Source organism: Helianthus annuus, chromosome 7 (genome assembly GCF_002127325.2).
Source record: "Helianthus annuus cultivar XRQ/B chromosome 7, HanXRQr2.0-SUNRISE, whole genome shotgun sequence".
Lineage (NCBI taxonomy): Eukaryota > Viridiplantae > Streptophyta > Magnoliopsida > Asterales > Asteraceae > Helianthus > Helianthus annuus.
In genome coordinates this window covers 80,831,861-80,859,680 of record NC_035439.2, presented here as the reverse complement: position 1 = coordinate 80,859,680, position 27,820 = coordinate 80,831,861, and the positions used below count along the sequence as shown (strand labels likewise).

General features: G+C 36.9%; 1 protein-coding gene across 1 annotated transcript; it reads left to right on the top strand.

The window, feature by feature from the left end:
* The first annotated feature begins 14,895 nt into the window (after window positions 1-14,895).
* Window positions 14,896-18,405, top strand: LOC110868140 (protein NETWORKED 2A). Its single transcript, XM_022117231.2, has 3 exons — window positions 14,896-15,198; window positions 15,635-16,864; window positions 17,833-18,405. The coding sequence occupies exons 1-3, from the start codon at window positions 15,105-15,107 to the stop codon at window positions 18,333-18,335; spliced, it is 1,827 nt and encodes a 608-aa protein (XP_021972923.1). The 5' UTR covers window positions 14,896-15,104; the 3' UTR covers window positions 18,336-18,405.
* Window positions 18,406-27,820: the final 9,415 nt, after the last annotated feature.

Sequence of the window (27,820 nt, the reverse complement as noted above, 5' to 3'; positions counted from 1 at the left end):
AGCGTCCATCTTGAAGACTCTTGCATTGGTCTTCTTTCCATCATCTGCTTTCTTAGCGTTCTTTGGGCAATTGGACTTGATGTGCCCCTTCTCGTTGCAACTGTAACATGTTGCATCCTTCAGACCTTTGCACTTTAAAGTCGTGTGATCCGCAGATTTGCAGATTCCACAGAATCTCATTTGGGACTGCGATTTTGTCTCTAAGCGACACTTCCCAAAATGGTTTTTCTTACAGGTTTTGCATTTGGGCTTATCCCCCGATGGTTGCCAATCTCTCTTAAATCCCGACCCTTTCCTGTGGTCGTTATTCCCTCGGTGTCTTTTCTCCGATCTTCGTGAGGTATCGTCCTCACGTTTCCTCTTGTTCTCCTCCAAGTTCTTAAGAGCTCTCAACCTGACTACGTCCTGGGTGAGATAGAGAGATAGATCAGCTACTGATCTGAACGTCGTAGGCCTCGATGCCTTAACACTCGCCTTAATCTCAGGTGCCAAACCCCCAATAAAACGGGCAATCCTTCTCGGCTCTGGGGTTACCAAGTATGGCACTAATCGAGATAGAGTATTGAAAGTGGTGAGGTATGCCTGGCAGTCTAGATTCTTCATCACTAAGGATACGAAGTCTGACTCGATCCTTTCCACTTCATGCTGTGGGCAGAAATTTTCTTTGATAAGGGCCACAAACTGATCCCATGACATACTATAAAGTGTGGCCTTACCGGCAGCTTGCAAGAGGGATTTCCACCACGCCAGTGCGTCTCCCTTGAATGATTGGGACACGTACTTCACTACATCCCGATCAGCACACCCGCTGATATCAACAACTGTATCCATTTCATCTAACCAGGTCATGCAGTCGACCGCTCCTTTCTCCCCAGTAAAGTCCCGGGGTTTGCATGAAACGAAATATTTGTACGTACAGGACTTGCTGTGCGATTCATGTTTCTGCTTGATCTCCTTTTTCGGGATACTGTTGTGATTAGAGGAGTGATTATCCTCGTCATTCTTCTTTGGCTCATCTTTCTTTGATATATCTTTCTTAGAAGGCGGTTTGCTATGAGCCTCCGACTGAGTCTTAGATTTGGCATGTGATACGGTTCGGGTCCTACTTCGGGTCCCGCTTGATTCCCTAAATTGCCTATCAATGGCCTTGGCAACAACATTTTCTACCAGTGCTTGTAGCTCCGCACCAGTTACATGAATCTTAGTATTATCTGGGTTTTCCTCAGAATGACTGTTTGTTTCTTCCGACTTGGCCATGTAGCTTTAGGAGCTACATAAAAGTAAGGACAAGGTCTATTTAGAAACCTAACAGTATTATCGTTCTTGACGATTTATTAACCATGGTAATAAAAGCCATATTAGTTAATTTAATCAATTTCATTAGGACTTTTTATTAGCAACTTTATCCTAGAATGAAATATATATATTGGCACAATAGGCCTAGTCACTTGGACAAATTTCTAAATTTTGAATTTAGGTTTTTATAGGATTAGAATTTGTATAACTAAAACAATTAAATCCTTTGCTTGACAGGGAGTCTATAAACCACGGCTGCCTTTTTGTTTTATATGACATTAGTTATAACCCGTAGGCATGATGTCATAATCAGATATGTATACAATAAAATTTTTGGATACTTTATTAAAAGGGTGACATGTGTGATTTTGCGGGTCACACTAGCCAAGAATATTAACATGTTTACAGATGTTAACAAAGAATCGAATCTTTTAAATAGGTTCTACCATAATGGCCAGGTCTTTAATATGACATTCAAGCTAGGTTTTACCTTTTTAAGATTCTTATTATTAAAATGGTAAATCAAAATAAAAATCACTACTTTTCATTTATTTATTTTCATGCATATAGATTAAAAATGAAAACTTAAATTAACCATTTTAAATAAAATTAACTAGTACGAGTTTACCCTAAACGGGACTTTTACTTAAACAACATGCCCACGCAGGAGCTAAGCAAATAAACAAACAAACAAACAGACAGACCCACGCAGGGGTCAAACAGAAATAAGCATACCCACGCAGGGGTAGAACAGGAAAGAGATATACCCACGCAGGGGTAGAATACAGGGATAAATATGCCCACGCAGGGACATGAGTAAATAAGCTAACAAACAAAGGATTTAATAATCCTTTTTGCCTTTTCCCTTGATCAAATCCACCATCTTCTTAAACATCCCGCGGTTATGCCGACGATCTTCCCGCAATTCATGCCGTAATTCACGTCGCACATCGTTTATCCCCTGGAGGATTTCTTGAACTTGTGGAGGCGACATCATCGGTGCCGGCGGTGGCATCTGATATTGCGGTGGTTGAGGAGGCTGCGGCTGCTGGTATCCATGCGATGAGTATCCAAAAGTCGATTGTCCCGTAGCCCAGGGACCTCCAAAAGCACCCTCCTGATTGAGAAGGTTGTAGCTCGAAGCTATCCAGTAGGGATCCCCTGTATAGTCATAACCTGGGGGAAAAGTCGGCTCGAAAGGATTGAATGCTGCCGCGCTGGCATAAGCAGGGATTGGGTTCCCAAAATCCTGTGGTGGTGGTGGCGCGATTGGCGCAGATGTTACTTCCGAGACGGGATGCGAAGATTCTCCCATCTCTGGCTCTTCGTGAAGAGGCGAGTAGCGGCTGCTACCTGAATGTGGAGGGGTGCTGATGCGTATCCCTCCTCGTGTGGACATCCGGGCGTTCCTTCCCCTTCGCCTCTGAGGCGGAGGAGGCAAAACCGGAGGTGGTGGCGGCGGCGGAGTGACCACGTCACGCCAGAAACCCTCAGAAGGGTCCTGCTGCTGCTGAGGCTGCTGCTGAAGCTGCTGCTGGGAGTGCAGGGGAGAGCTGTGATGCGACTGGTGTAAGGGGGAGTTGTGGTAACTAGGGGTAAATACCCAGTCGTGCTGCTTGAATCTCTCCTCATAACTGTCGAGACCATGGTAAGGTGATCCCACAAACGGTGACCCATCTGAAATCTCGATGGGGTGGTTCGGTGTTCCGGACGGTGGCTCGGTGTTCCGGACGGTGGCATGGAAGGATCGGTATCCTCATCGACATCCATCTCGTTGCCACCCGGAAAGTGGTCTTCAGGTCCAAGTGGGTTATGACCCACTGGTTCTCCCAAGTAATCATCAGGGTTGTACAGGCCCTGATAGACAGGTGCTGGGTAATCAAAAGGTGATTGGTGGAGAGGAATGTAGGATTGATGGGAGTTGTGGGGCTCATTTTCTGAATGAGGCCCAAAAGAGTGGGGAATGGAGGGTGAGGTACTCAGTGATGCTGAGTGCCTGGCGGGTTCAGCGAACGATCTCCAAAGGTTTCGGGCATCAGTGTTTTGGGGTCCTGAAGGGGTTCGCCTATGCGAAGGCCCAGCTTCATGGTCATGATAGGTTGCGAATGCTCCTCGTCCCCTTCCTCTTACACGTGGCGGCATTTTGAACCTGTCAAAATCAAACAAGTGGCACAACAAAATATATAAGACAAAGTTAGAAAATAAAATAAATTTTGGATATTTCCTAAGTTCTTTGTCTAGACTAGAGAATCGAGGAATGTGCAATTGTGTAACTGAGATTAAACACAAAGGCTAGTGTTTAATTCACTCAGAGTTGGCTCTGATACCAACCTGTCACACCCCTAATTTTCAAGTGTCACCGGTGGGCCCGGTGGGGAGTATAGTGACGTAGTTGGCATCATCATAGACAAACAACACAATATATAAATGCACAGCGGAAGCAAAGATAGATTCATTTCAACTTTAATAAAATGTAATATTAAATATCACTGATAGTTGAAACGGATCCACAGGCGGATCAAAATAAAATAAGATATTGTTCAACAGTTTATTGTCATCCAAGTTTGCGAGACTTATTGTGGACGCTCTAGAAGACAGCCAGCCTATTTCGTGTAGTACCTGCACTTAACCTTTTGGGAAAATACGTCAGTTTACACTGGTAAATACAAATTAACTGACTCATTTTCAAAATGATTGAAAATTGATTTAAATGCACAAGGCATAAAATATTTTTATAACTTGGGATAATTATGCAATATAATCTTGTAATGGATTTACATGTTACTCCGCGTTCAGTAGCCCGATCCGTAGACCGGGTTAAAGATTAATAGACACACCACAATATAGAGTTATACACTGACGGGTGTACGCCTACACCCCGTGCTCAGGTCGTGGCCATCTCGTAAGATGATGCCAAGGATATCCGGGACATGGTCATTAACCCCCCAAAGGCTTCAAGTAATAAAACACATTCAAAACAAGGTCATCTCAATGAATTTAACCACTATACGATTAAAGAATTCGATGCCGGACCAAGCGGTATTTTATATACCTTACCCCAAGCCCGTATAGGGAAAATAAGTTAAAAGTATTTACCTTGGTAAGTATTGATCACAATTAGCAAGTGAAGGTAGCTTTTACTGGGCCTCCTATTCTGGAACAAAGGTTTATAATAACCTATTAGATTCCTAACGGGTCTTTATTTAAGCCTAAGCTTAGACCGGTTAGTTTTAAGGACGATACGGTTCAAGCGCACGATTAAGCGAAGACCGGATAGAATGTGATTTAGACCCGACAAGTTTAAATACTTGTATAATTTGGGTATGCTAAATACATTCTGGATTTTGAGACAAAAATGATAACGTTTGACCCGTTTCGGTCAATTTATGCAAACTAGTTACATAAACCGAACCGAATGCTAAAGAGCGTTACGGGTAACCACAAGAGTCATATGCAAGTTCCCTGAGATAATATGCTTTAAATATGTTATCATATCAGCAAGTTATGTTCTATTATGCCCCGAATGAATTTAAACTCAATTTATGCCTTATAAGGGCATTTTGGTCATTTAAAAGATTATAAAAGAGTTAAATTGGAAATCTGAGTTACAGGTCTGGTTTATACAGTAAATATACTTAATTTGATATATTATAACAGTAGGGTATGACCCATATACAAAACTTATCATTTAAAATCAAACTATGCACCGTAGGGGTATTTTAGTAATTTAACAAGGGCTAAAAATGTCAAAACTGGAAACCTGAGTTCAAAAACTTATACTTACTGTTATTATATAAAAATATGCTAAATACATCAGTAGGTATAATCCTTATACGTTTAATATGGTTATAGTACATACTATGCGTTAAAAACGCTTAAAAGGGCGATTTAGAGCCGTTTCCGGATTTTCAAAGGAAAGCTGATATTTTTATATTTCCAGAATGCTCAAATTAATTTATTTAACATATAAAATCAGTAGAAAAAGGTTCGGGGTCAAAAAGATTTATAAAACTCATTTTATGGCTTAAAAGGTCAAAACCGGTATTAACCGAATCAAGCTTAGAGACCTATGATACGATCAGCCAAAAATTAAATAAAAATCTTCAAAAATCCCAAAATATTATATAACATCAGTGGGTAAAAAGTTTTATATCAAAAAGTGGGCTTAAATAGGTTATACGCTAATTACGCCGTTTATTTAACATAAAGCTTTAGTTTTACGATATCGAGCATAACTCTAAATCTGGACCTCCAACTGATATCAAATTTTCGGTGCAAGTTTATAAATTAGTAATAAAGGTTTCTACTCTTTCACTTTTCCAAAAATCACGTTTTATAGCAAAAAGGGCAAAATAGTCAACTTTAAGCATAAATCGGAAACATGCATATGAATCGGTTAAGCATGGGCTCAAGTTGTAAAAATTCCAGAGAGTTAATCTTAAATAAAAATGGTCCAAACTAAGCTCCAATGCAGATCTCAAACATGCATGCACGGATCCGAATCGAAAGTCAAAGAAAAAGTCATTTTATAAGACTTTCGGTTCCGATCCGAGTTTATACTAAAGATTGTCGAGTTGATCATGATAAAACATATTCTTACATTCATTACAAAGTTATTTTTGATAATCAAACTGATTGCATGTAATCTACATTACTATTTATGCTATATTTTGCAAAAACAAGTTCTGTTGACTTTTTAAGAACAACTTTGACTCGACAATAATCATGCTTAGAGTGGGAATCAGAAAATACCCTTTTGAGGGTTTGTTTCCCACATAAATACCAACTTGTAGGTACTTTCAATTTGAGAAATGACTGAGCCATTTTCGTTTAATCAAAAAGTCAAACTATAGTTACGACGGATTGACTTTCGGCTAATAATCTAAGCTAGAACGAATTAGAGAAGGTTATGAATGCTTACAAAAGTCCTAATGAAGCTTAGATATCACTATGAAGGTGCCTTGTCGTCCAGAAAGCTCCTGAATATCTCTTGTGAATTTTTGAAGGTTCAAGTGTTCTTGTTTTCTAACTTAAGACCCAAAATATGAAGCTTTGATCTGATTATAAAGGGATTCAGGTGTTATGAGAAGTCCACAGGTGTCCTACTTTGCATGTAATTCAATTGGTGAGTTTTGGAGGTGGTGCAAGCTGTAAACAACTCAAAAATCGGACCAAAATGGCTACTGTACGCGAATCTGATGCTGGGCAGTGGGTCGCGGCCCGCTTAAGGCTGCCCAGGCGGGCCGCCTGGGGTCTGCAGCTTCCAAACATTTGTTAAATATTGCAGTTTAGTCCCTGGTCTTCGTAAACGAGGTTTTGGCCATTTATTTTGACCCTTAGACCCACAAATCTGATTTTTAGGAACCTTGGGACATTTACCAACATGGTAAAGTCCTCGGTTAACTTTGCGCTCACCCGAAAAGTCATGAAAATCGACGTTGACGCTTTTAACCCCTCAAGTACGGTTTTGGCCATAACTTTCTCATACGGTAACGAAACTTCATGAAATTTTTACCACATATTCTAGTGAGTATATTCTATCATTACAAAGCTTCGGGGCTGCCAAAAGATCACTCAGAGGTATAAATTCAACATGTTGACACTTTTAGTCCCTGTAGTTTGTAATTCCTCACTTTCGTGCATTTTCCGCTTCGTATGATCCATGATCTATCCGTTTAGAGTTATAAACACCATGTAGGATTATTATAGAGTCTATTTATCCATTGTTGACACTTTGGACCCTTACGTTCCATAGTTTTCACTGTTTGTCAACTTTAGTCCCTCTAAAGCATGTTTTCACATATTCAAAGTCTATGACACGTGTCAATGCATTATTGGACGTAAATTTCCGAGGTGTTACAATCAGAGATCTCGATAGGATGGTTGGGAGTACCTCTTGCAGGTTCTATGGGATCCGTGTCCTCGTCCATATCCATCGCATTATCTTCGGAGAAATGGTCTTCGGGTCCTAAAGGGTTATAACCTATTGGTTCTTGGACATAATCAGCCGGGTTGAACTGGCCTTGGAAGAAAGGAGTGGGATCGCCATCAGAACGGTGCGAAACTGAACGCTGGAGAGGTATAAACGAAGGTTGAGGGTTACTGGGCTCGTTCTCCGAATTTGGTCCAAAAGAGTGACGGTATGAAGGTGTCGAACTGTGTGAGGTAGATCGTCTTACGGGCTCAAAGAGGTTTCTTCTACGCCTCTGAGGTTCTTCACTCCTTGTGCTGGAAGGAAATCGCATATGTGAAGGTCCGGCCTCGTGATCATTGCGAGTAGTGATCGGCCCTTTGCCTCTTCCTCCTCTTCTAATTGCTGGTGGCATATTTCCTGCTTAACAAATTTTTAAATCACAATAAACAATAAAAGACAAACTAGAACCACAATTCGAATTTGTCCTATGTTCTTGTCTAGACTCAAGTATGTGCAATTGTGTCATTGAGATTAAGCACATAAGGATAGTGTTTACTTCACTCAACGTTGGCTCTGATACCAACCTGTCACACCACGATTTCCACGTGTTTCACCGGTGGGCCCGGTGGGGGATTACCGTGACGTAGTTGGCAACAATATAGTCAAACCACATAATATTTAAATGCACAACAGAAGCATAAAGATAGATATATTTTAACTATCGAATGTAATATCCAAGTATCACAAGTAGTCGAATAAATCCACAGGGGATCAAAAAAAAATAGAAATATTGTTCAACAGATAGTAGCATCCCAAGCTTGCGAGACTCTAACGATGCTAAGGAGTGGCCAGCCTATTTCGTACAGAACCTGCATTTAATCTTTTTGGGGAAAATACGTCAGTTTACACTGGTAAATACATTCAACTGACACTTTTGTAAAAGGTTTAATAAAATTGATTTGAATGCACAAGGCACAAACTCTTTATAACTTGGGATAATTAATCAATTAAATCTTGTAAAAGAATTACATGTTCACTATGCGTTCAGTCGCCCGGGTCGTGCCGGGTTTAAGGTTAATAGACACGCAACAAAGCAAAAAGTCGTGGCGGGAAAACCAACGGTTATGCCTTTATAATATAGACACATTGTCGGGTGTACGCCTACACCCGCGTGTAGAGGTCGTGGCCATTTCGTAAAATGATGCCAAGGATATCCGGGACATGGTCATTAAGCTCCCAAAGGCGTAAAGCCAACAAAACAAATTTTTAAACGGGTCACATTGATAATACCCAACTACTAATGAGTTGGGGTCAATTGCCCGACCAAGCGGTATTTTATATACCGTAACCCAAGCCCGTATAACGGAAAATAAGTTAAAAGTATTTACCTGAGCAAGTAATAACCTCAATAAACAAATGCAAGTATCTTTTACTGGTCTCCTATTCTGGAACGAAGGTTTAAAATAACCTATTAGAATCCTAACGGGTCTTTAATTTAGCCTTAGCTTAGACCGGTCAGTTTCAAAGGATAATTACGGTTTAATCGCGTGAAAGGCGAAAACCAGGAATGGAATGTGGTTTGGGCCCAACAAGTTTGAAGACTTGTTTTATATGGGTAATATAACCACACTCTGGATTTTGAAGTAAAAACGATAAGGTTTGACCCGTTTCGGCTAGTTTATGTAAACTAGTTACATAAACCGAACCGTGCGCGTAAAAGGCGTAACGGGTAACCGTAAGAGTCTTACACAAGCTTCCTATGTTAATATGCTTTAAAGAGGTTGTGGTATCAGTAGGATACCTTCCATTATGCCCATAATGAGTTTAATCCCAAACTACGCCCCGTAGGGGTTTCGGTCATTTTAAAGATTATAAAAGAGGCTTCCAAGTTCTACAGGAAATCTGAGTTTCCTGAACAGTTTATAAAGTCCAAAGTACTCTATTTATTAATTAAAGTTAGTAGCAACTGGAATCGGGTCAAAATACCATGTAGAACTCTAGTTATGTCCGAAAAGGGTATATTCGGTATTTACCGAATCGATGCCATAACCGCAGGTTATGAGCAGGTTAAAAATAATTAAAAATCTTTAAAAATCTCAAAATATTATTTCACATCAGTGTGTAAAAGGTTTGGTGTCGAAATTTGGGTTTAGATAGGCTTTATGCTAATTGCGCTGTTTAATTACTAAAGTTTCCGTAATTGCGCTATTTAGCATAACTCCTATTCTAGACCTCGGATTGATGTGAAATTTTAGGGACATGCTTAGAAATAAGTAACTAAGGTTATTGTCCTTTCACATATCCGAAATTCTTGTTTTAAAGTAAAAAGGGCGTTATGGTCAACTTTTGAGCTTTTAATGGAAATGTGTGAAAGACTCGGACAAACAACGAACCGGTCACAGAGGGTTATACCATCATGTAACCTGGTCCTAAGAGAGTCCGAAGGCATATCTAAATCATACCATAACGGGTCAGAACTGAAGTCAAAGCAAAAGTCAAAGTTTTGCGACTTTCGGTTCCGAACCGGGTCAAAACAGTAAATGGTCGGATCAAACAAGCTTAGACCATTTATAATACTTATTATCATGTTTTATGAGTGTCAAAACAGGTTACACGCCATCTACATTACTGATTATGCATAAAATCGAAAGTTAGCATTCTGTTGACTTTTTCTAAGCAAGTCTGACTCGACATTTGGACTAGTTAGATTGGGAATCAGAGGGTGCCCTTTTAAGGGTTTAAAGACCACATGATTTCCAACATATAACTACCTTTGATTCGGCTAATCACTGGACCATTTGTGATTAACCGCTAAGTCAATCGTTAATTACGACTGATTGACTTTTAAGCTATAACTAAGCAAAACTAAACTAAGAAAGGGTGGAGCACACTTACAAGAGTCCTATGCACGACCGGGGATGAGTATTGAAGGCACTTGAGCTCCAAAAATGATCAGAAGTGTTGTTTGAAGGTGTGAAGAACAATGGTGCACTAAATGCCCTTTTATAGTAAACTTCACACCTTAGATCATTGACAACTAAGGCTACAAGTATTCTTGGATGATCACCAAGTGTCCCTGAGTGCTAGGGGACGTTTAGGGGGTGCCCATGCTCTCATAATTGGCTCTAAGGTCGGTTAAAACACTCAACAGTGCTTCTGTCCACGTTTTTTGCATTTGGGGCATTGACGCAGCCCGCGTAAATGATACATCAACTCTTACGCGGGTTGCCTGAATCCTTTTGTCAGAGCCCGTATCTATACTGTCCGCGCGGCCCGCGTAAGATCCTTTGTTTCCTTAACGCGGCCCGCCTGAGACCTGTTTTTCAAGATTTTCAAATCTTTTTAATTATTGCACTGGCCTTTGGCGATTCGAAGGGGTAACTTTGCGTTTTGGGCCTCGTTAATTTACGTATAAGGGCCCCGTGGCTTTTACCCAACTTATTAACCCTTGGTTAATTTATTATTACCTGAAAAGTCATAACTTTCAATGTTTGACGCCTTTAACCCCTCGCATACGAATTTGATCATAACTTTCTCGTTTTAAGACGGAACCTTGCGAAATTTATACCGTACATTCTAGTGAGCGTAATTTACTGTTACAAAGTCTCGGGTTTGTTAAAGGGTCACTCAGAGGTATAACTTAAACATGTTGACACATTTAACCCCTGTAGTTTGTAATCTCCCACTTTCTTCCGCATTTCGTCCCGTACGATCCATGATTCATTCGTTTTAGGGTACGAGCATCATTTAGGGTTACTGTACAATATATTTATCCCTCGTTGACATTTTGAACCCTCGGATTCACATACTTTCAATGTTTGTCAACATTAGTCCTTATTTAATATTTAATACCACGTGTAAACTTATGACACGTGTTAATACATTATTGGACACAAAATTTCGAGGTGTTACATATACCCAGAGATACCTTGAAAAATCATCAACAAAGATAATCATGTATCTTTTACCTGTTATAGATGCTTGCTTTACTGGACCGAACACATCGGTATGCACGAGCTCCAACGGCTTCTTTGCTCGATGCTCAGAATGTTCAAAGGGTAGTTGATGTGCCTTTCCATATTGACACCTAACACATACTATATCTTTGCGAACTTCAAGACTTGGTAATCATGCTACTAGACTTCGTTTCATCATGACTTCTAGTTTATCGTACCCCACATGGCTTAGATGTTGATGCCAAGCATCGATGTTTTGGTTTGACTTAGTCTTGCTCACATAAGCAGTTCCCACTGATAAAACGTACACTGACTCATTTTTCTTTCCATGTAACACTACTACAGACTTCGTTTCAAACTGATCAAACACCTTCACATCGTTAGGACCGAACAAAACATACTGCCTGGTTGCAGTAATCTGTGGTACAGACAACAGATTCTTCTTCATGCCTGGCACATGATAAACATTGTCTAACACAACTTCTTGTTGCTTCATCGGATGATACCGAACTTCCCAATTTCCTTCATACTTTGTAGGGTTTCTTAATCGTTCTTTTTCCCTTGTCATGTGATTAGAACACCATGAATCTAATATCCAATCGTTAACTTTATTGCCTTTGGTTTCAGTTGTCGCCGATAGTGCAAGCATATATTCATCTTTTGCAAAAATATGCTTTTGCATCCCAAGGTTCTTCTTCCGTTGTTGCTATATTGCCTTCTTCGGGTTTCTTTAAGGGACAATGTTTAGCCATATAACCTTGCTGGTTACAATTATAACACTTGTACGGAAACTTCTTGCCTGTCTTCTAGTTTCGCCTTTCACCTGATTCGCTGGTTTCACCTTCAGACCTATTCTTTTGCTTCTTGTACCGATCTGGATGCCCCTTCTCATTCTGCCCTATGTTTGATTGAAATTTGTCTTTGCTTCGGTTCACATACATAGCCGACTCCTCCTTCTTTACTAGTTCGGTTATTGTCACATCACTCATCTGCTTAACGAGTGCTTCTTGGGCTGCCATAAGATTTTCAAATTCTGCCAAGGTTGGTTGAGTAGGCCAACCTTGGATTGCAGCAACAAACGTCTAAATTATGGTTTTAGACCGTAAATCAAGATCTGTTTGATTCTTGCATCACCAATTCTTGCCTGTGGATCAAGGGTACCTATCTAGCAGCATAGTGTTTTCACCTTATGGAAGTACTGCTGGATTGTTAGTTCTTTCTGCAACATCGACAGTAACTCGTTTTCAAGTAACTGTAATTTCATGTCATTCTTCTTTGAAAACAGCGTTGCAAGAGTATCCCATGCATCCTTCGGTGTTGCAAGATCACGGATGTGATCTAATAGTTCTTCTTCAACCATTGTTTTCAGAACAACATTGCTTTTCCTGATCTCACTTTCCATTTGCTGATAGCTCCGTTGAGGTCGTTTCTAAGATACACCATTTCCGTGCCTTGTACGACTTCTCACAAATCTTGGCCTTGCAGATACGAACTCATGCATGTTGACCACGTATTGTAGTTTGCGGTGCTCAACTTCTCACGCCACCAACCAGATGATAATCAGCCATGGTTTGTTCTTGATTGCTTCGTCGGTTGTTTCTTGTTGGATCAAACTTACCGCTCTGATACCACTTGTTGAACTTATCACAAGTGAAACCAAAACCTGAAGTTTACACTTGACACACGAATTTGTTCCGAACAAGAACGACTCTTTTCTTTATTAAATTCAATTCATGAATAACACAAGACACACTTGAATGAATGATAAAACTGACTCCTACGAATGGGTTTATATAATACCCTTACAAAGACTTAACTTATTCTAATTAAACTAGGACACTTATTTGAATTTAACTAGAACTAACATTATCTACTAATTATTATTATTCCTAGATCTCCTCCAACCACCCCTACGGGATCATGACCAATCCTCCCTTATCCGAAAGTGTTGCTTATCATTCAATAATTTCAAGAACAAACCACTAGGTATGATTTCTCTGAAGAAATTCTTGTCTCAGACACCGACACCGACCTTTGGTCGGATGTTTGGCATTTAAGCACAACCTTTAAACACCATTATGCCAAAAACCTTTCCGTCTTCAAACAAATGAAGAACTTGTTTGAAATTGAAACATGAACTGGGGAAAGTGACTTTCTTTTTGTTAGAGGCTTGGGACTCACAGAAATAAACACGGAGAATGAACCGGTCTTTATGCCAAGCGTATTTACACTACTGAATTGAATAGAAATGTGATAAGTTTGAATCAGTTAGTATTGCAAGGGTTTGTTGTTAAGATTGAAACCCACACATGCAGGAAAGGTTTAATGTTTAAAGATTCAAATTTTGTTTTATATTTAGATGAAAAATGGTGTTTAGAAAGTAAAGAATTGGGAGATAAAGAAAAGGACATGATAATTTCAAATGCCGAATAACATGAGATTATAAATCTAAACACTTAGAATCTTTTGAGAATTTATCTATATCTCAAGTCCAAGCAAATCAAAGTGTCTCGAAGAACCGGCCTAAACATAATCAAGTTTAGGGGAGTGTGTTGGAAGATGATAAACTTTATTATCTTTTAGACTAATTAGATTATTATCGTTCGAACATATACTATGTTATTAATCATTATTATTGACGGCATAAGGTTATATTTCGGTGGTTAAGGCCGACATGATCATAGTGTTTCAAACGGCATGGTGATAAATGACCAAGATAATTTCAATTCAATAATTGATTTGATTATCCTTTAAATTGTGTGACTACATTCCATTTCATAATCAAGTTGTTGTGACTACTCTTTGTTATTACTGAGTGGTAATATACGAGAGTGTGTAAGCTTGTCTATCCGCTGGCGCTAACATTTTTTTGATAGAATTATTAGCAATTTATTATCGAATTGTGGAATTAGTTAATCGCTTGTTTATCTAGAATGCATTAAACTTTACATTTTGTACTCGTTACACTTAAAATCTAACTTTTTTTTTTATCTCTTTTAAACTGATTATTAACCTTATCATTTTTCTTTCAATTATGAAAAATAACAAACATGAAAATATGTTTGTTAGTGGTGGAATTGGGGCTTTTGGTTATTTTACAGAGCTGTTTTAGAGACCGTAAGTTAGGGGTATTTGATTTCGATTTTGTTTCATTAGTGGTGGTCAACTATTGGTTTTGATCTTTGATTTTAGGGGATTATCGATTTTGATTTGTGGTTGATTATCAATGTTCATTGTTTCATCATTTCCGGATTTTTTTTTGGTTTTGTATCAGTGATTTTTGTGATGTTACATGTGGTCAGTTATTACTTATGATATTCGATTTTGGTTCATCACAGTTGCTGAATTTGGGTTATCTTGATGATGGATATACAATGATTTTTCGTTGGTGTTAATGGATATAACATAAAAATCTGTGGATAATAATATAAATAAGAAAGAAAACATATCTAATAAAATATTATCACAATTTACCAAAATCTTATAAGTTAGCACCAGAATCAAAATCTTAAACACAATAGAATCATCCTGAAAATGGATAAAATAGATAGGCATAAAAAAAACTCTCCAGCCACTTTATATTTGTAGGTTGTGCAAAGATTTCTGAGTCCTAGCTAAATTGCCTCTCAACCTTATATATACATTTGTAATTTCTATTTTGAGAAACTAATTCCCCTTTTAAGTTGCCCCATCAACCTCCACTCTTTCCTACCTAATCTACCTCAAGATATTAAGCAATTGTTGTTAATTAATCCCATTACCCTTTTGCTCTTTGTTTTGTTTGCTACACAATTATCTCTCCAACTTGCCTTCTCGATTCGTACCAAAGCTTTCATCATCACCCTCCCTCGATCTTACATTCTCTGGTGTAAGATCGAGGTAGAATAGAAAGTGAGAAAGAAAAAAGAAGGAAAGAAGATCAACCGGTTTGATTGGAGATGACCGAAAAGGCAACAAGCAAGGGGCATTCGTGGTTGTGGGCTAGTCACATTCGAACCAAGCAGTCAAAATGGCTCGAACAAAACCTTCAAGGTTAGCTAGACTAAATTTGTTTTCATGTTCGATGATTGCAAGAGTGTAGGTGTGCGTTTGGAAAAATGATTATATGATATGAAATAACTAAAATCAATAACTAATGATATGAGATAGTATTTTGATATGCCTATGTTTTTGATATTGCCAATGTTTTGAAGAAATTAATAAAATATCAAAACTGATTATTTAATATTGCAACACCTAGATAATTGATGATCATTTGCATGCAAAGACAATCTCCAAGGGTGAGGCTAAACATATGCTTAAAGCACCCCATATGAATAAACTAAAGGGTTGATATGAGTGATTTAGTAAGGAAAATAGTGTAAATTTAATTAGTAGAAAAACTATAGGGTGGTACTTGGTACATGTATGTAAGTGTAACATTATTTAAAACTTGTAGATGAAGATGTTTTTGTTTAATTACTTGTAGACATGGAAGACAAAGTCGAGAATGTTCTGAACTTGATTACAAAAGATGGCGATTCATTCGCTAGAAGGGCGGAAATGTACTATAAACACCGGCCTGAGGTCATAAGCTTCGTGGAGGAAACCGCCCGTGGTTATCGATCTTTAGCCGAACGATATGATAAATTATCGACCGAGTTACAAAAGGCCAACACAACCATTGCTACGATATGTCCCGAAAAGGTCACCTACGGCGATGACGACGACTACACGGTTGGCCCTTCAAAACCTAAAAAACCCACTCAAAAAGCAGCCTCTAAAAGAGCAACCAAAATTCCTAAAGCCCCTAAACTTCCTGCTAAGGGTGTCCTCAGCACTTATTCAAAGAAAACGATCAACGATTCGACAAAAGACGATCAGTTGAAGTCGTGTGAAGAGACCATAAAAATGTTACAGGACAAACAAGAACAGTTGAGCCAGGAAGCTAAAGTAGAACAACAAAGATTCGAAGAGACTAAAGCGAAACTCGAAGCCCTCAAACACAAATTCAACCTAAACGAAGACGAAACCAATGCTGACAAGTCTGGTTCATGCGAAACCGAAGTTGAAGAGACTATCGACAAGTTCGTGAACAAGATGATAACCTTAGAAACATCAGTTACATCACAAACTACACTTGCCGACACGTTAAAAAAAGAAAACCACGATTTACAAACACGAATTCAAAACTTGGAAGCCGAAAAGGCTGCCATGATGAACACGAAAAACGTTGTTAATGTTGAATCAAAAGTGGGAAAGACAGATCAAGTGAGTTGGCTTGAGATGTTGTTGAATGGATATGAAAACAAAGATGATATTCTTCTAGAACAATATATAACAATCTTGAAAAGCTACAGGGATACCAAGAAGAGACTAAGTGACGAACAAATAAAGAACCAACAAACTCTTTCTTCGATGAAATCCGCCATTGTCAAGAGGGATGAGTCAATTAAACAAATGATACAAAAGTTGAAACATCTTCAAGAGAGTTTAGGTGAAGATAAGGTAGACATACCTTCAGTTGACTTCCTTGATGAGCCACAAGTTGTTTCTGCCAGTGAAGAAAAACTAAGAAGGAATATTGATGTGATACTCGATCAAAATCTCGATCTCTGGTTAAGACTGAGCACGACATTTCGACAAGTACATAAATTTAAGAAACAAGTGAAAGATTTGCAGGAAGAGGTTAAAAAAGTTGAAGCCAGGGGACTCTCAGGTAAAGAATAATGCAACACTAATAAAGAACTTTGTACCACTAAATGCAAAAATTCGTCGGTGATTACCGCGGGTTTTAACGTAACCAATTTAATTTTTAAAACGGCCCACCTTTTGTAGGTTTTCTGGAAAAGTCTTGCCGATGAAACATACTCCAATAAGTGAAGATTAAATTTTCAATAAGATTTCCACCTAGGCTTTTCAGATGATTGTGGGAGTGGGTTCTTTACTGACAAATGAATGTTAGATGTATTTTTGGAAGGTGCTTCGGTAAAGGTCCCACTCCAACAATCATGTGGGAATCTTTTTGGAAATCTAATCTTCAATTACTCGTAGGATGTTCCGTCGGCAAGGGTTTCCCACCAAAACCAACAAAACGTTGGCTATTAGCGGGCCTCTTGCCTTTAAATTTAATTAATTCTGTCGGAAAACCTTTAGGTAGCGTTCGTTTCATGGAATGGAATGGAATGTAATGAAATTAGGAAGTTTTTCTTTGTAAAATTGATCTTGGTTGGGGGAGGGAGGAATTTGAAATCCTTCACTCTAATGAAATTTGTGACTATTTCAACATTCCTTAGAAATCCTTCACTCTAATGAAGGAATGGAATGTTGAAATAGTCACAAATTTCATTGATTAAAGAAATTCATTGGATTTCAAATTCCCCTCTCCCCAAGCCAAGATCAATTTTACAAAGAAAAGCTTCCCAATTCCATCCCATTCCATTCCATGAAACGAACGCTACCTTAGTAATTACTAATGCATTTTGGCCGTCGATAATATTCCGTCAGTGATATGCATTTGTTTAGTAATGAAACCCTAACTAATACGGAGTATATTTTATCTGACAGAATAATGTAAGCCCCGTAAGATATTATACATTATTAATAAACTATAAATCAAATCATATCTGTTAATTATAGTATGTATAGTTACAACAAACCCTAACTAATGGATTCTATCTATTGCAGAGGAATCCAAGTCATCTACGTTTACCAGAGAGTTACTATCAGAGATCAAGCCAATATACAAACATCTTAATGAGATAAACACTAGACTTACATCTTGGTTACAACAAAGCATATCACTCAACGACGAACTCGACATGATAAACTCGTGTTTGTGCAACATCCAGGAAGAAATTACACAGGAAGAAATCAAGTTCAGTGCACATCAGGCTGCTAAGTTCAAAAGTGAAATATTGAACATGAAACAAGAAAACAACAAAGTTAATGAAGAACTTGAAGCAGGTTTAGATCATGCCATTGCCCTAAAACATGAAATAGAACAGACCCTAGAAAGACTAGAAATGAAGTTTGGTCTTTCTGCCAATCAGAATAAGCCACCTAAGGGAAGGTCATCAAGGCGGTCATTAAGCTTGAGGTCATTGCTTTTTGGCAGTAAATCAAAGAAGCAAAAGTTCTCCTCCCTTTTTTCATGCTTGGGCCATCAGAAAAGAACCCGATCCATGTAAACGTGGCTGTATGTAAGTCTTTCTGTGGGTTGTTCATATGAATAACATTGACATGTTCACAAAACAATGGAAGTGCTATTTCTCTTTTGTTCATACTTTTCTCTATTTTAACCATCTTATAGTAATCAAAATGTCCTAAGAGTCAAGAGCTCAATGATCTAATCATTAACTACTCATCAAGTCCAGCTAAACCTTTTTAGGGACCTAAAGCACATTTAAAATTGGGACCTTCTTGGGTTTTCATTTTTTTTTTCTTTGTTTTGTTTTGTTTAGGATCCTAATACGTGAGAATATGATGACACACGTTTTTTGTATATGACTTCTAAAAACCACAAAATGACACAATTTCAATAGAAAATATTGAAAGATTAAGAGTTTAGAAGGTTGTGATTGGAGAGGAAGAATCGAACGTAGTAGTTATACCCTAAAAAACTGAGGGCCCCAAGCTTCTGAATTTTTTTACAGTTGAGCAGCCTTTGCTGCACACCAATGGTGAAGGTGATCTTGAAAGACATAGTTGTCTTGGATATAGACAAAGAAAGCTTGCACTGGACACGGCTTAATTGGCCGCAAATGATGATCTTGGATCGCAACTTTTTCTTCATTAGATTCTTTTGTATGAAGTTAATCATATAATTCGTGATGAACATAGGCAACCATTCAAGACCACCCCTATGTTGTAAACAGCACTTCTAACACCACTTTAGCTCTTCAGTGAAATCATAATCTCTTCACATCCTATAAGTATTAGGGTTTGTTATGTAATTAGTTAATAGTTAGTTTTATTAGAATTAGATTAGTGATAGAAGTGCGGGGACTAGATGCGACAAAAACGAAAGTTAATAACCTACTTGTTTGGATCGACACATCCAAGGGAAGTACCCCTTCAAGTTTGGCGGCATCAGGAAACAAGAAACAGGGACGCGACTTTTCAAGAAGAGACACACCTCTTCATCTTCAATTGAGAGCCACAAGATCAAAAGACATACCTGTTCGCGAAGGGACACGTCTATTGGTTCGCACCTCTTCAATTAGTATAAATAGGGTTAGATTTCTATTGTAAAAAAAACCTAATTCACTTGTACATATTCACGATTTGTATTCAGAAATCAAGGTTAGTTTGTGTTTATTTCATTCGTTGTTATATTCATTGTTTGTCAAGAAGATTCTGGGCAATAGTGGTATCAGAGCCTAGGGCTCAAATTCGTCTCGGGAAGACAGTCATCAGGCGGGTGGTTGAATTCCCCTAACAATTCTGATCACGCAGGAGGCGTCGATTAGGTTGTTTTTTTTTGTTAAGTTTTAACACCAATCGCATCAAACGGGTACGATTGTTGTTCGTTCGTTAATCGTTCATCAGGAGGGTGTTCGATTTTTATCTGATCATCACTGAGGGTGTTCAGATTCTGAGTTTTTTTTTTAATTCAAATCACGGCAAGAGGCTACGATTCGGGTTAAGAAGACGGAAGCAAATCTGAGAAGTTTGTATTCCGGTTTGAAGAAGCAATCGCAAATCTGAGAAGTTTGGGTTGTTTGAAATTTGCAAAAGACACAAAATCTGAGAAGTTTTGTGATATCAAAGCATCAAGAGGGTGTTCGGTTGAGAAGGTTAGTCGCAAATCAAGCGGGTTTGGGGCTGATTTTTTGGTTTGTATTTAGAGAGTCGCGAATCAAGCAGAAAGAAAAAAACGCAGCCAAGAGGGTTGTTAAGAAAAGTCAGAAAACCGTGCAGAGAATCACGATAAGAGAAGTCGGTCGGTTCGCAAATTCCAGGTTCTACGTTCTATTTTTTCTGGAATTTATATAAGGTTTAGAAATTGATTTGATTCCACATTCGAAAGTTAGTGTGAATTTTTGGAATCATAGACTTCGGTTTTAGGAGAAAACCAAAGTTTAGAAAGTGAAAATTGTTGGAAAAGAATTATGGCGGATTCAGGAGGAGCCTCTCCGTCAAACGCGGTAGTGATTAAAGAGGGTAGTTCGTTCTCCCAGTTTCAGTGTCCTATCTTAAAGTCTACAAACTATACGGTATGGGCAATTCGTATAAAAACCATTTTGAGGGCAAACGGATTATGGGAAATGATAGAACCAAAAGAAAATACGCAAGCGGATGAAAAGAAGGATATGATGGCGACCGCTTATTTATTTCAAGCACTACCGGAAGATATGATAATACAAGTTGCAAGTTGCAAGAGTGCAAAAGAAATTTGGGATGCATTAAAGACTAGGCACGTCGGTGCAGATCGAGTGCAAAAGGCACGTCTTCAAACGCTCAAAACAGAGTTTGAGATGTTAAAGATGAAGGAGGAAGACACTATCGATTCGTTCACTGCAAGACTAAATAGTATTGTCACGAGGGCAAGTGGTCTTGGATCAACTTTTGATCAACCGACTTTAGTACGGAAACTTCTGAGTTCTGTACCAAAAAGGTTCGTTCAAATTGTTGCAACCATTGAACAATTCGCTGATTTAAAAACAACGACGCTAGACGAGACAATTGGAAGGATTTAAGCAAGATAAAATGCTATAATTGCCAAAAGTTTGGTCATTATGCCTCAGATTATCCTGAATCAAATCAAAGAGAAGCAAAATCAAATCTGGTACAGGAAGACGAGGAACCAACTCTCCTAATGGCAATCAAAGAAGACTGCAATGATTTACTACAACAAGCACATGATGGCAAGCAATACATGGAGAAAGATCAAGATGCAACTTAAGGATGTTCAAGATTAGGGGGGTGAATGAAATCATAATCTCTTCACATCCTATAAGTATTAGGGTTTGTTATGTAATTAGTTAATAGTTAGTTTTATTAGAATTAGATTAGTGATAGAAGTGCGGGGACTAGATGCGACAAAAACGAAAGTTAATAACCTACTTGTTTGGATCGACACATCCAAGGGACGTACCCCTTCAAGTTTGGCGGCATCAGGAAACAAGAAACAGGGACGCAACTTTTCAAGAAGAGACACACCTCTTCATCTTCAATTGAGAGCCACAAGATCAAAAGACATACCTGTTCGCGAAGGGACACGTCTATTGGTTCGCACCTCTTCAATTAGTATAAATAGGGTTAGATTTCTATTGTAAAAAAAAAACCTAATTCACTTGTACATATTCACGATTTGTATTCAGAAATCAAGGTTAGTTTGTGTTTATTTCATTCGTTGTTATATTCATTGTTTGTCAAGAAGATTCTGGGCAACACTCAGCCTGTTGCAATGCAAAATGGTGCATGAGTTCCTGTTGCAGGGTTTAGTATTTAGTCACAAAGCAAAATTTGTGAGTCTAAAAAGCAAAAAAAAAAAAAAAAAAAAAAAAAAAAAAAAAAAAAAAAAAAGAAGTTGTTGAAGTCTAATCTCAAAAATCCGCCTGGATAAAGTATCAAGTACTGGCGATTAAAGGTCGGACCAAGCATCGACCATTCTCTTTATATGCACATTGTCTTAAAATATATATACTCCCTTTGCAGTATGTCTAAAATTGATTTTTACCATAAACATTGACAAAATCACTTGTTAGTAAGTTTATTAATTTTTGAAAGTGGGGAGAGGGACAAAGCTAGTTTTGCTAAATACATTGCTTACAAGAAAAGATTTTCTGGTGTCTATTTCTCATTTAAGTTGAATTACAATTCGTAATTGATCAAATCTCACTTATCTTGCTTAATTACATTTCAATTTCTTCTTCTTAAATTAGATTCATTCAACCAAACTTTGACTCAAAAAGACATAAAAGAAATTTATATAAACTTTGACTTGTTTTAAAATATAAATAAAGTCTTAGTCAATAAATAGTTTGGTTTTCTTCAAAGTCTTAAGGTAGCGTTCGTTTCATGGAATGGAATGGAATGGAATTAGGAAGTTTTTCTTTGTAAAATTGATCTTGGTTGGGGGAGGGAGGAATTTGAAATCCCATGAATTTCTTTAATCAATGAAATTTGTGACTATTTCAACATTCCATTCCATTCCTTCATTAGAGTGAAGGATTTTTAAGGAATGTTGAAATAGTCACAAATTTCATTGATTAAAGAAATTCATGAGATTTCAAATTCCTCCCTCCCCCAACCAAGATCAATTTTACAAAGAAAAACTTCCTAATTTCATTCCATTCCATTCCATGAAACGAACGCTACCTAAATATATTTGGCAAATGCTGTATTCTACATTTGTTAGACTTTGATATTCAAAAATCTAATTTCAATAAAACCATGTTATCAATGTTTGTCAAATTGGTTGACGACCTTGGAAAACCGAGCATAGACAACCTCCACATAGATGTGGCTAAATTTGATTTTAGTGTGATTACCACAAGCAAGAATTAACGGGATTTATAATCGTTTTGATTTTATTAACGTGTTTAACACGTATGACTTTTTCCAAATATGTTTTTACATTTTTTTTTCTATATTATATTACGTGTGTTGATTTTTTTTTAATTCTTATATCAAACTTTTATTGTGCACCATTTAAAATGAGTAGACGAAAATGCAATTTTGAAAACACATAAATTTGATTGTTGGATCATTCGATCACTTAATGTCTAAGGATGAAAAATATATCAATTTTCTTTTTTCAACAATCAATGTATAAAAGCTAGAAAAAACGACCCAGTCGGGCTGGACAAACAAATACAAGTTAAATTCAAGAGTTAAGTGTCATTTACGTCCCTTTGTTTGTTTACTTTTGTCATTTCACATCAAATTTCAAAATTATACCATTTTCCTCCTTGACATTCTCGAAACATGTAATTTCAGTCCAAAAAACTCCAAAAAACTGACCCTAATTAAAATAAATCAGTAAATCTCAGGGACAAAATGACATTTTATTCTCGATTTTTTTGGACTGAAATAACACATTTCAAGAATGTCAGGGAGGAAAATAATATAATTTTGAAATTTGGCCTAAAAAGGAAAAAAGTAGACAAACCACAAGGACGTAAATGTCACTTAACTCAAAATTTAATTTACAAAGAGGGAACAAAAAATATAAATACCAGTGACAAGACTTGATCTTTGACGTTTTCAATAATCTTCAATCACACGATGTGGTAGGTTTAGCACCCGTGTGATACACAGACTTGGGAAATGAACATGTTATGAATGATCAATAAACAAGAAACATACGAAATAATTTTAAAATTGTAATTGTAATACAAAGTAAATCGATAATTAACATAATACAAAAGTGATTCATAGATCTTTAAAAACTTCTTTTTACACAACGCTAGACGTTTTATTGGTAACATTGTCATCCATATCTGTTATTAGCAACTTCAAATCGACTTTGCTTTTAATCCTTGACATAGTTACTTACAATTTTCTACGCGTGAAGACTGAAACCAACTCTAGATAAAGATTGTCCTTTGATTTTTTTAAATTGTCATTGCAAAATACACCCATAATAGAATATACTTGTTACTATTAGGGAAAGACGGTAATAAAAAGACTATAATATAAAATTTTGAATATATTAATAATAGTAATCATTATCCTTATATTAATTTTCCAGCCTTTTGAACAGTACTTTTGTTTTTAATATTATAGTAAAATATATATGTTTTTAATACTTTTATTATTTTGATATTATAATAATAATAATTATTTCTTTACTTTTTAAGTTGAATAAGCTTTGTGTCAACCGGTACTTGTATCGAAAATACATGTATGGTCCGGTTCGTTATCGATACATGAAGTTAAAAACCGAAACCAGTCTCGTACAATTATCGATACACGAAGGTAAAAAGCGGCACCAGCCTTGTACAGAAAACCCCGAAAGTCAGTACCGAAATGATTTTGAAAATCTTTTAGTTTGGGAAATTCGGTACTTCTACCCGGTACCATTTGCTCATCTCTCATCATGGGTACCGTACAAACAACAACGTTATCGTGCAACTTTTTTTGTTGATTTTCTTCAACTTTTAATGATTTCTTTTTTTTTTCAGTTTCAGGGGTAGGGTTGAGCTCGGTGCCAACCGATATCGATACCGAAAATACCGGTTACGGTACCTGTATATGAAGGTAAAAACCGGTAGGTGCCAAAAGTCGGTACCGAATTTGTACTTAAGATCTTTCGGTTCGGGAAATTCAGTACCGTTACCCAGTACCATTTGCTTATCTCTGACCACGGGTTTCATACGAACAAAATCATTACCATAAAAATTTTTTGGTTGATTTTCATTCGGTTATCTTTTAGTGTTTTTTTTCTATATCTTCTTTTTATTCTTGTCAGCGGTTTCGTGCGCAACGCCCTCGTAGTGATTTCAAAATACATGTAAACACAAACTAAATAACAAAATAAGTTCGCCGCAACACGGTGATTGTGAAAAAAACCTAGTTACATTAAATTACGTTTTCTATAATATAAAAAGTAAAAGTATGTAATTTAGTAAAATAATGTCAAAGTATGAGATGTCATTTTCATTCAATAACATGTTTGTTTAATGAACAATCAAATCGTGACGTATAGTTTAATTTGGAAACTTTGCGTGCAAATTCCATAAATGCCTTATAATTTCTCCAAAGTTAATAAACCAAACAATATAATTTCACAAAACCATAAATTATAAGTATGGGGAAGGATGTATAGAAAACCCACTTTAATTTAGAAAACCCGGGAACTCAAAGCTCCCGATGTTTTTTTTTTTTTGAAAAATTTATACATGTTATATACATGTTTTTAAGGGTTTCGAGCAAAAAAAAAAATCAAAAAAGCGCCGAGTATATATTTAAAAAAAAATAAACAAGTTTTGGTGTAACATATGTTATATTCATCTGACATATTTGTAACATGTGTTACACCAAAACTTGTTTATTTTTTTAAAAAATATCTACTCGGCGCTTTTTTGATTTTTTTTTTTTTTTTTTGCCCAAAACCCTTAAAAACATGTATATAACATGTGTAATTTTTTTTTTTAAAAAATCGGGAGGTTAGAGTTTCCCAAGTTTTCTAAATAAAAGTGGGTTTTCTATAGATACTTACATTTATAAGTATAACTTCATAAGAAATAAAAAAAAACAATATAATGTCTTGAAAGTTAATAAACTCACAAATCAAACATAATAAACTATCTAAAACAAACCTCAACCGTATATTCTTCAAAACACACCAAAGATTAATCGAAGTAAATTTTGCAAGTAGAAAGGTAGACTAAAAGAAAAAGAAAAACAACGGTTTTAAAGAAAACACTATGAAAACACCTAGAAACATACTTCAATTGTTGAATCAGTTCTCTCCCGCAACAAATACACTATAATAACAAGTTAACAACATAAGATGACTAACATGCATGAGGCACGCGACGCGACTAAGGCTAAAATTACATGACGCAATACATTAGCAGATTTTGTGCTTCTTCAGATTGTACATAGAGATTATATTATTCGATTTCAACAGGTTTGATTGTTTATATTTGATTACCTTGTCGAACTTCGAGTCATCGAGTCTAGGTGGGTCGAGTACTCGAGTTCGAATCAGGTCAACACGAATCAACTATGGTCAAACCAGGTCAAGCGCGGTCAAAGTGAGGAGATCTGTTAACTATCTTATCGACGCGTTCGGTTGTATCTCGGTTCATTAGCGGAGTGTAGGTATTCGCACACGATTCCCTTCTTTTCTATATTTTTCCGTACGTGTTGTAATTGTAATAATAAGATGTGCAGCGAGCTCTAGCGAACCCGACCCAACTAGCAAATATGGTTGAATTGTAAACATATTATTTATATGCGAAACGTTCGAACATTTGGGTGGTATGTAAATACATAATGTAGAATATATTTTTACATCTAAACTTTGCCCGATTTTCATAGAAACTTGAAATACGAAATAAGCTTGTAGTTTAAATATTAAATGTGAATATTTAGTTTGAATTAACTTGGGAAACTAAACAAATTACTTATATTTATTTCGAATATTTAAACAAGATTCGAAACATAATTATGATATGATAATAGATAATATTATTCGGGATATTATTGCATCATTCCGAATAAGATAAAATAAATATATAATGATATTTATTTTAACAATTGTAAATAATAAGTAAGAGCGTCCTTGACTTATTATTTGGCTTCGTGTCATATATTTAATATATATGTATACACTTTACGGGAACCCTGTAAGTCTGCTTTGTTTAAATTAATTGCTAGTATGTACGTCAAGTATTTAGAAAACCATATTAATATATCACCCGGTTTTACAAGTGTGCAATCCTAATTCAAACATGCACTTACATACACGTTAACACGATTTTAAGAATATATATTTAATCACTTAGGAACTAGGTTGTTCTTAAGGGTTAGTACATATATGGGATATTTGTGGGATTAAAAAACCTAGGATTAGTGTTTGCATCATGGTAATAACCTTCCTATCGGGTCGTTCGCCTAACTATTCAGTAGTGCTCGATCACACGTGAAACAACATTATTCTAGTATTGGTTACTTATGATGTGCTACAATTATTAGGGAATGTCTTGGTGAATATTTACATGATGTACCAGTTTGTTTCTCTAGCACATAACACCTTTGGATATAACATGCACCCTAAAGTGAGTTTACGACCCCTACTCTTTTAACTTCTACTAAAACACAAGGGGAGAAAGCATGCGCTTCATTACCGTAAAGTAATGCCACATTACGGTATAATAATTTCATAACGTTACGGTAAAGTAACATCACAACTATTAGGGTATTTGTTATATTAGTTATGGTCAAGAAAGTGCACATTTATCACAAGCAAGTCCTTACATGCTCGGACCGTTAGTATTGGGTTATAGTGATGGGATTTTTAGTAGTACTACTTGGCCCGACAAGCCCCACCCGGGTTTGTCGCGCTAACCCGACCGGTAAAGGTCGAATGGGTGTAAAATTTGCCTAACACTCCGTTGTGGTCAGTGATAGACCTGGTACAAAGGCAAACAATGCATAAGCAGTCAACTTTGGTTGTGAACACTTAGTGAGATAACGCTTAGGCCAGCTACCTATAGATATAACAAGAATTGCAAATCACTACAAATTATTGTTAATAACCGAATCGATAAACTATTTGCAACTTTGACAAAACTTGTGAATTCACTCATCACCTTTTTGTTGACACTTGTTCTTGCATGTCTCTAATGTATCACACATCAGGACTAGCATGCATCATGGAGTCGCATTGATTTCATCAAACATTAGACTCAGTTTTAGTTACTTTAGCTATTTGATTTTGTAATTGTTTACGCTTCCGCAACTCAATTATTCAAAACAATATTTTCTCATGAATGAACAAACATGAAAATTTTCAAACGCATATAGTGGTCGTTCAGTATGACTAATGACTGTGATCCTGGTTTGTCACGCGCCTCGCGGTAATACCCCGTTAGTAGAAATTGAGGGTGTGACATTAAAAGACGTTTCAACATTATACAAAGACCATTCACCAACTATTAATGCATCATCTGCATATAATATGTCACACCCCGATATTTCCACGTATCACCGGTGG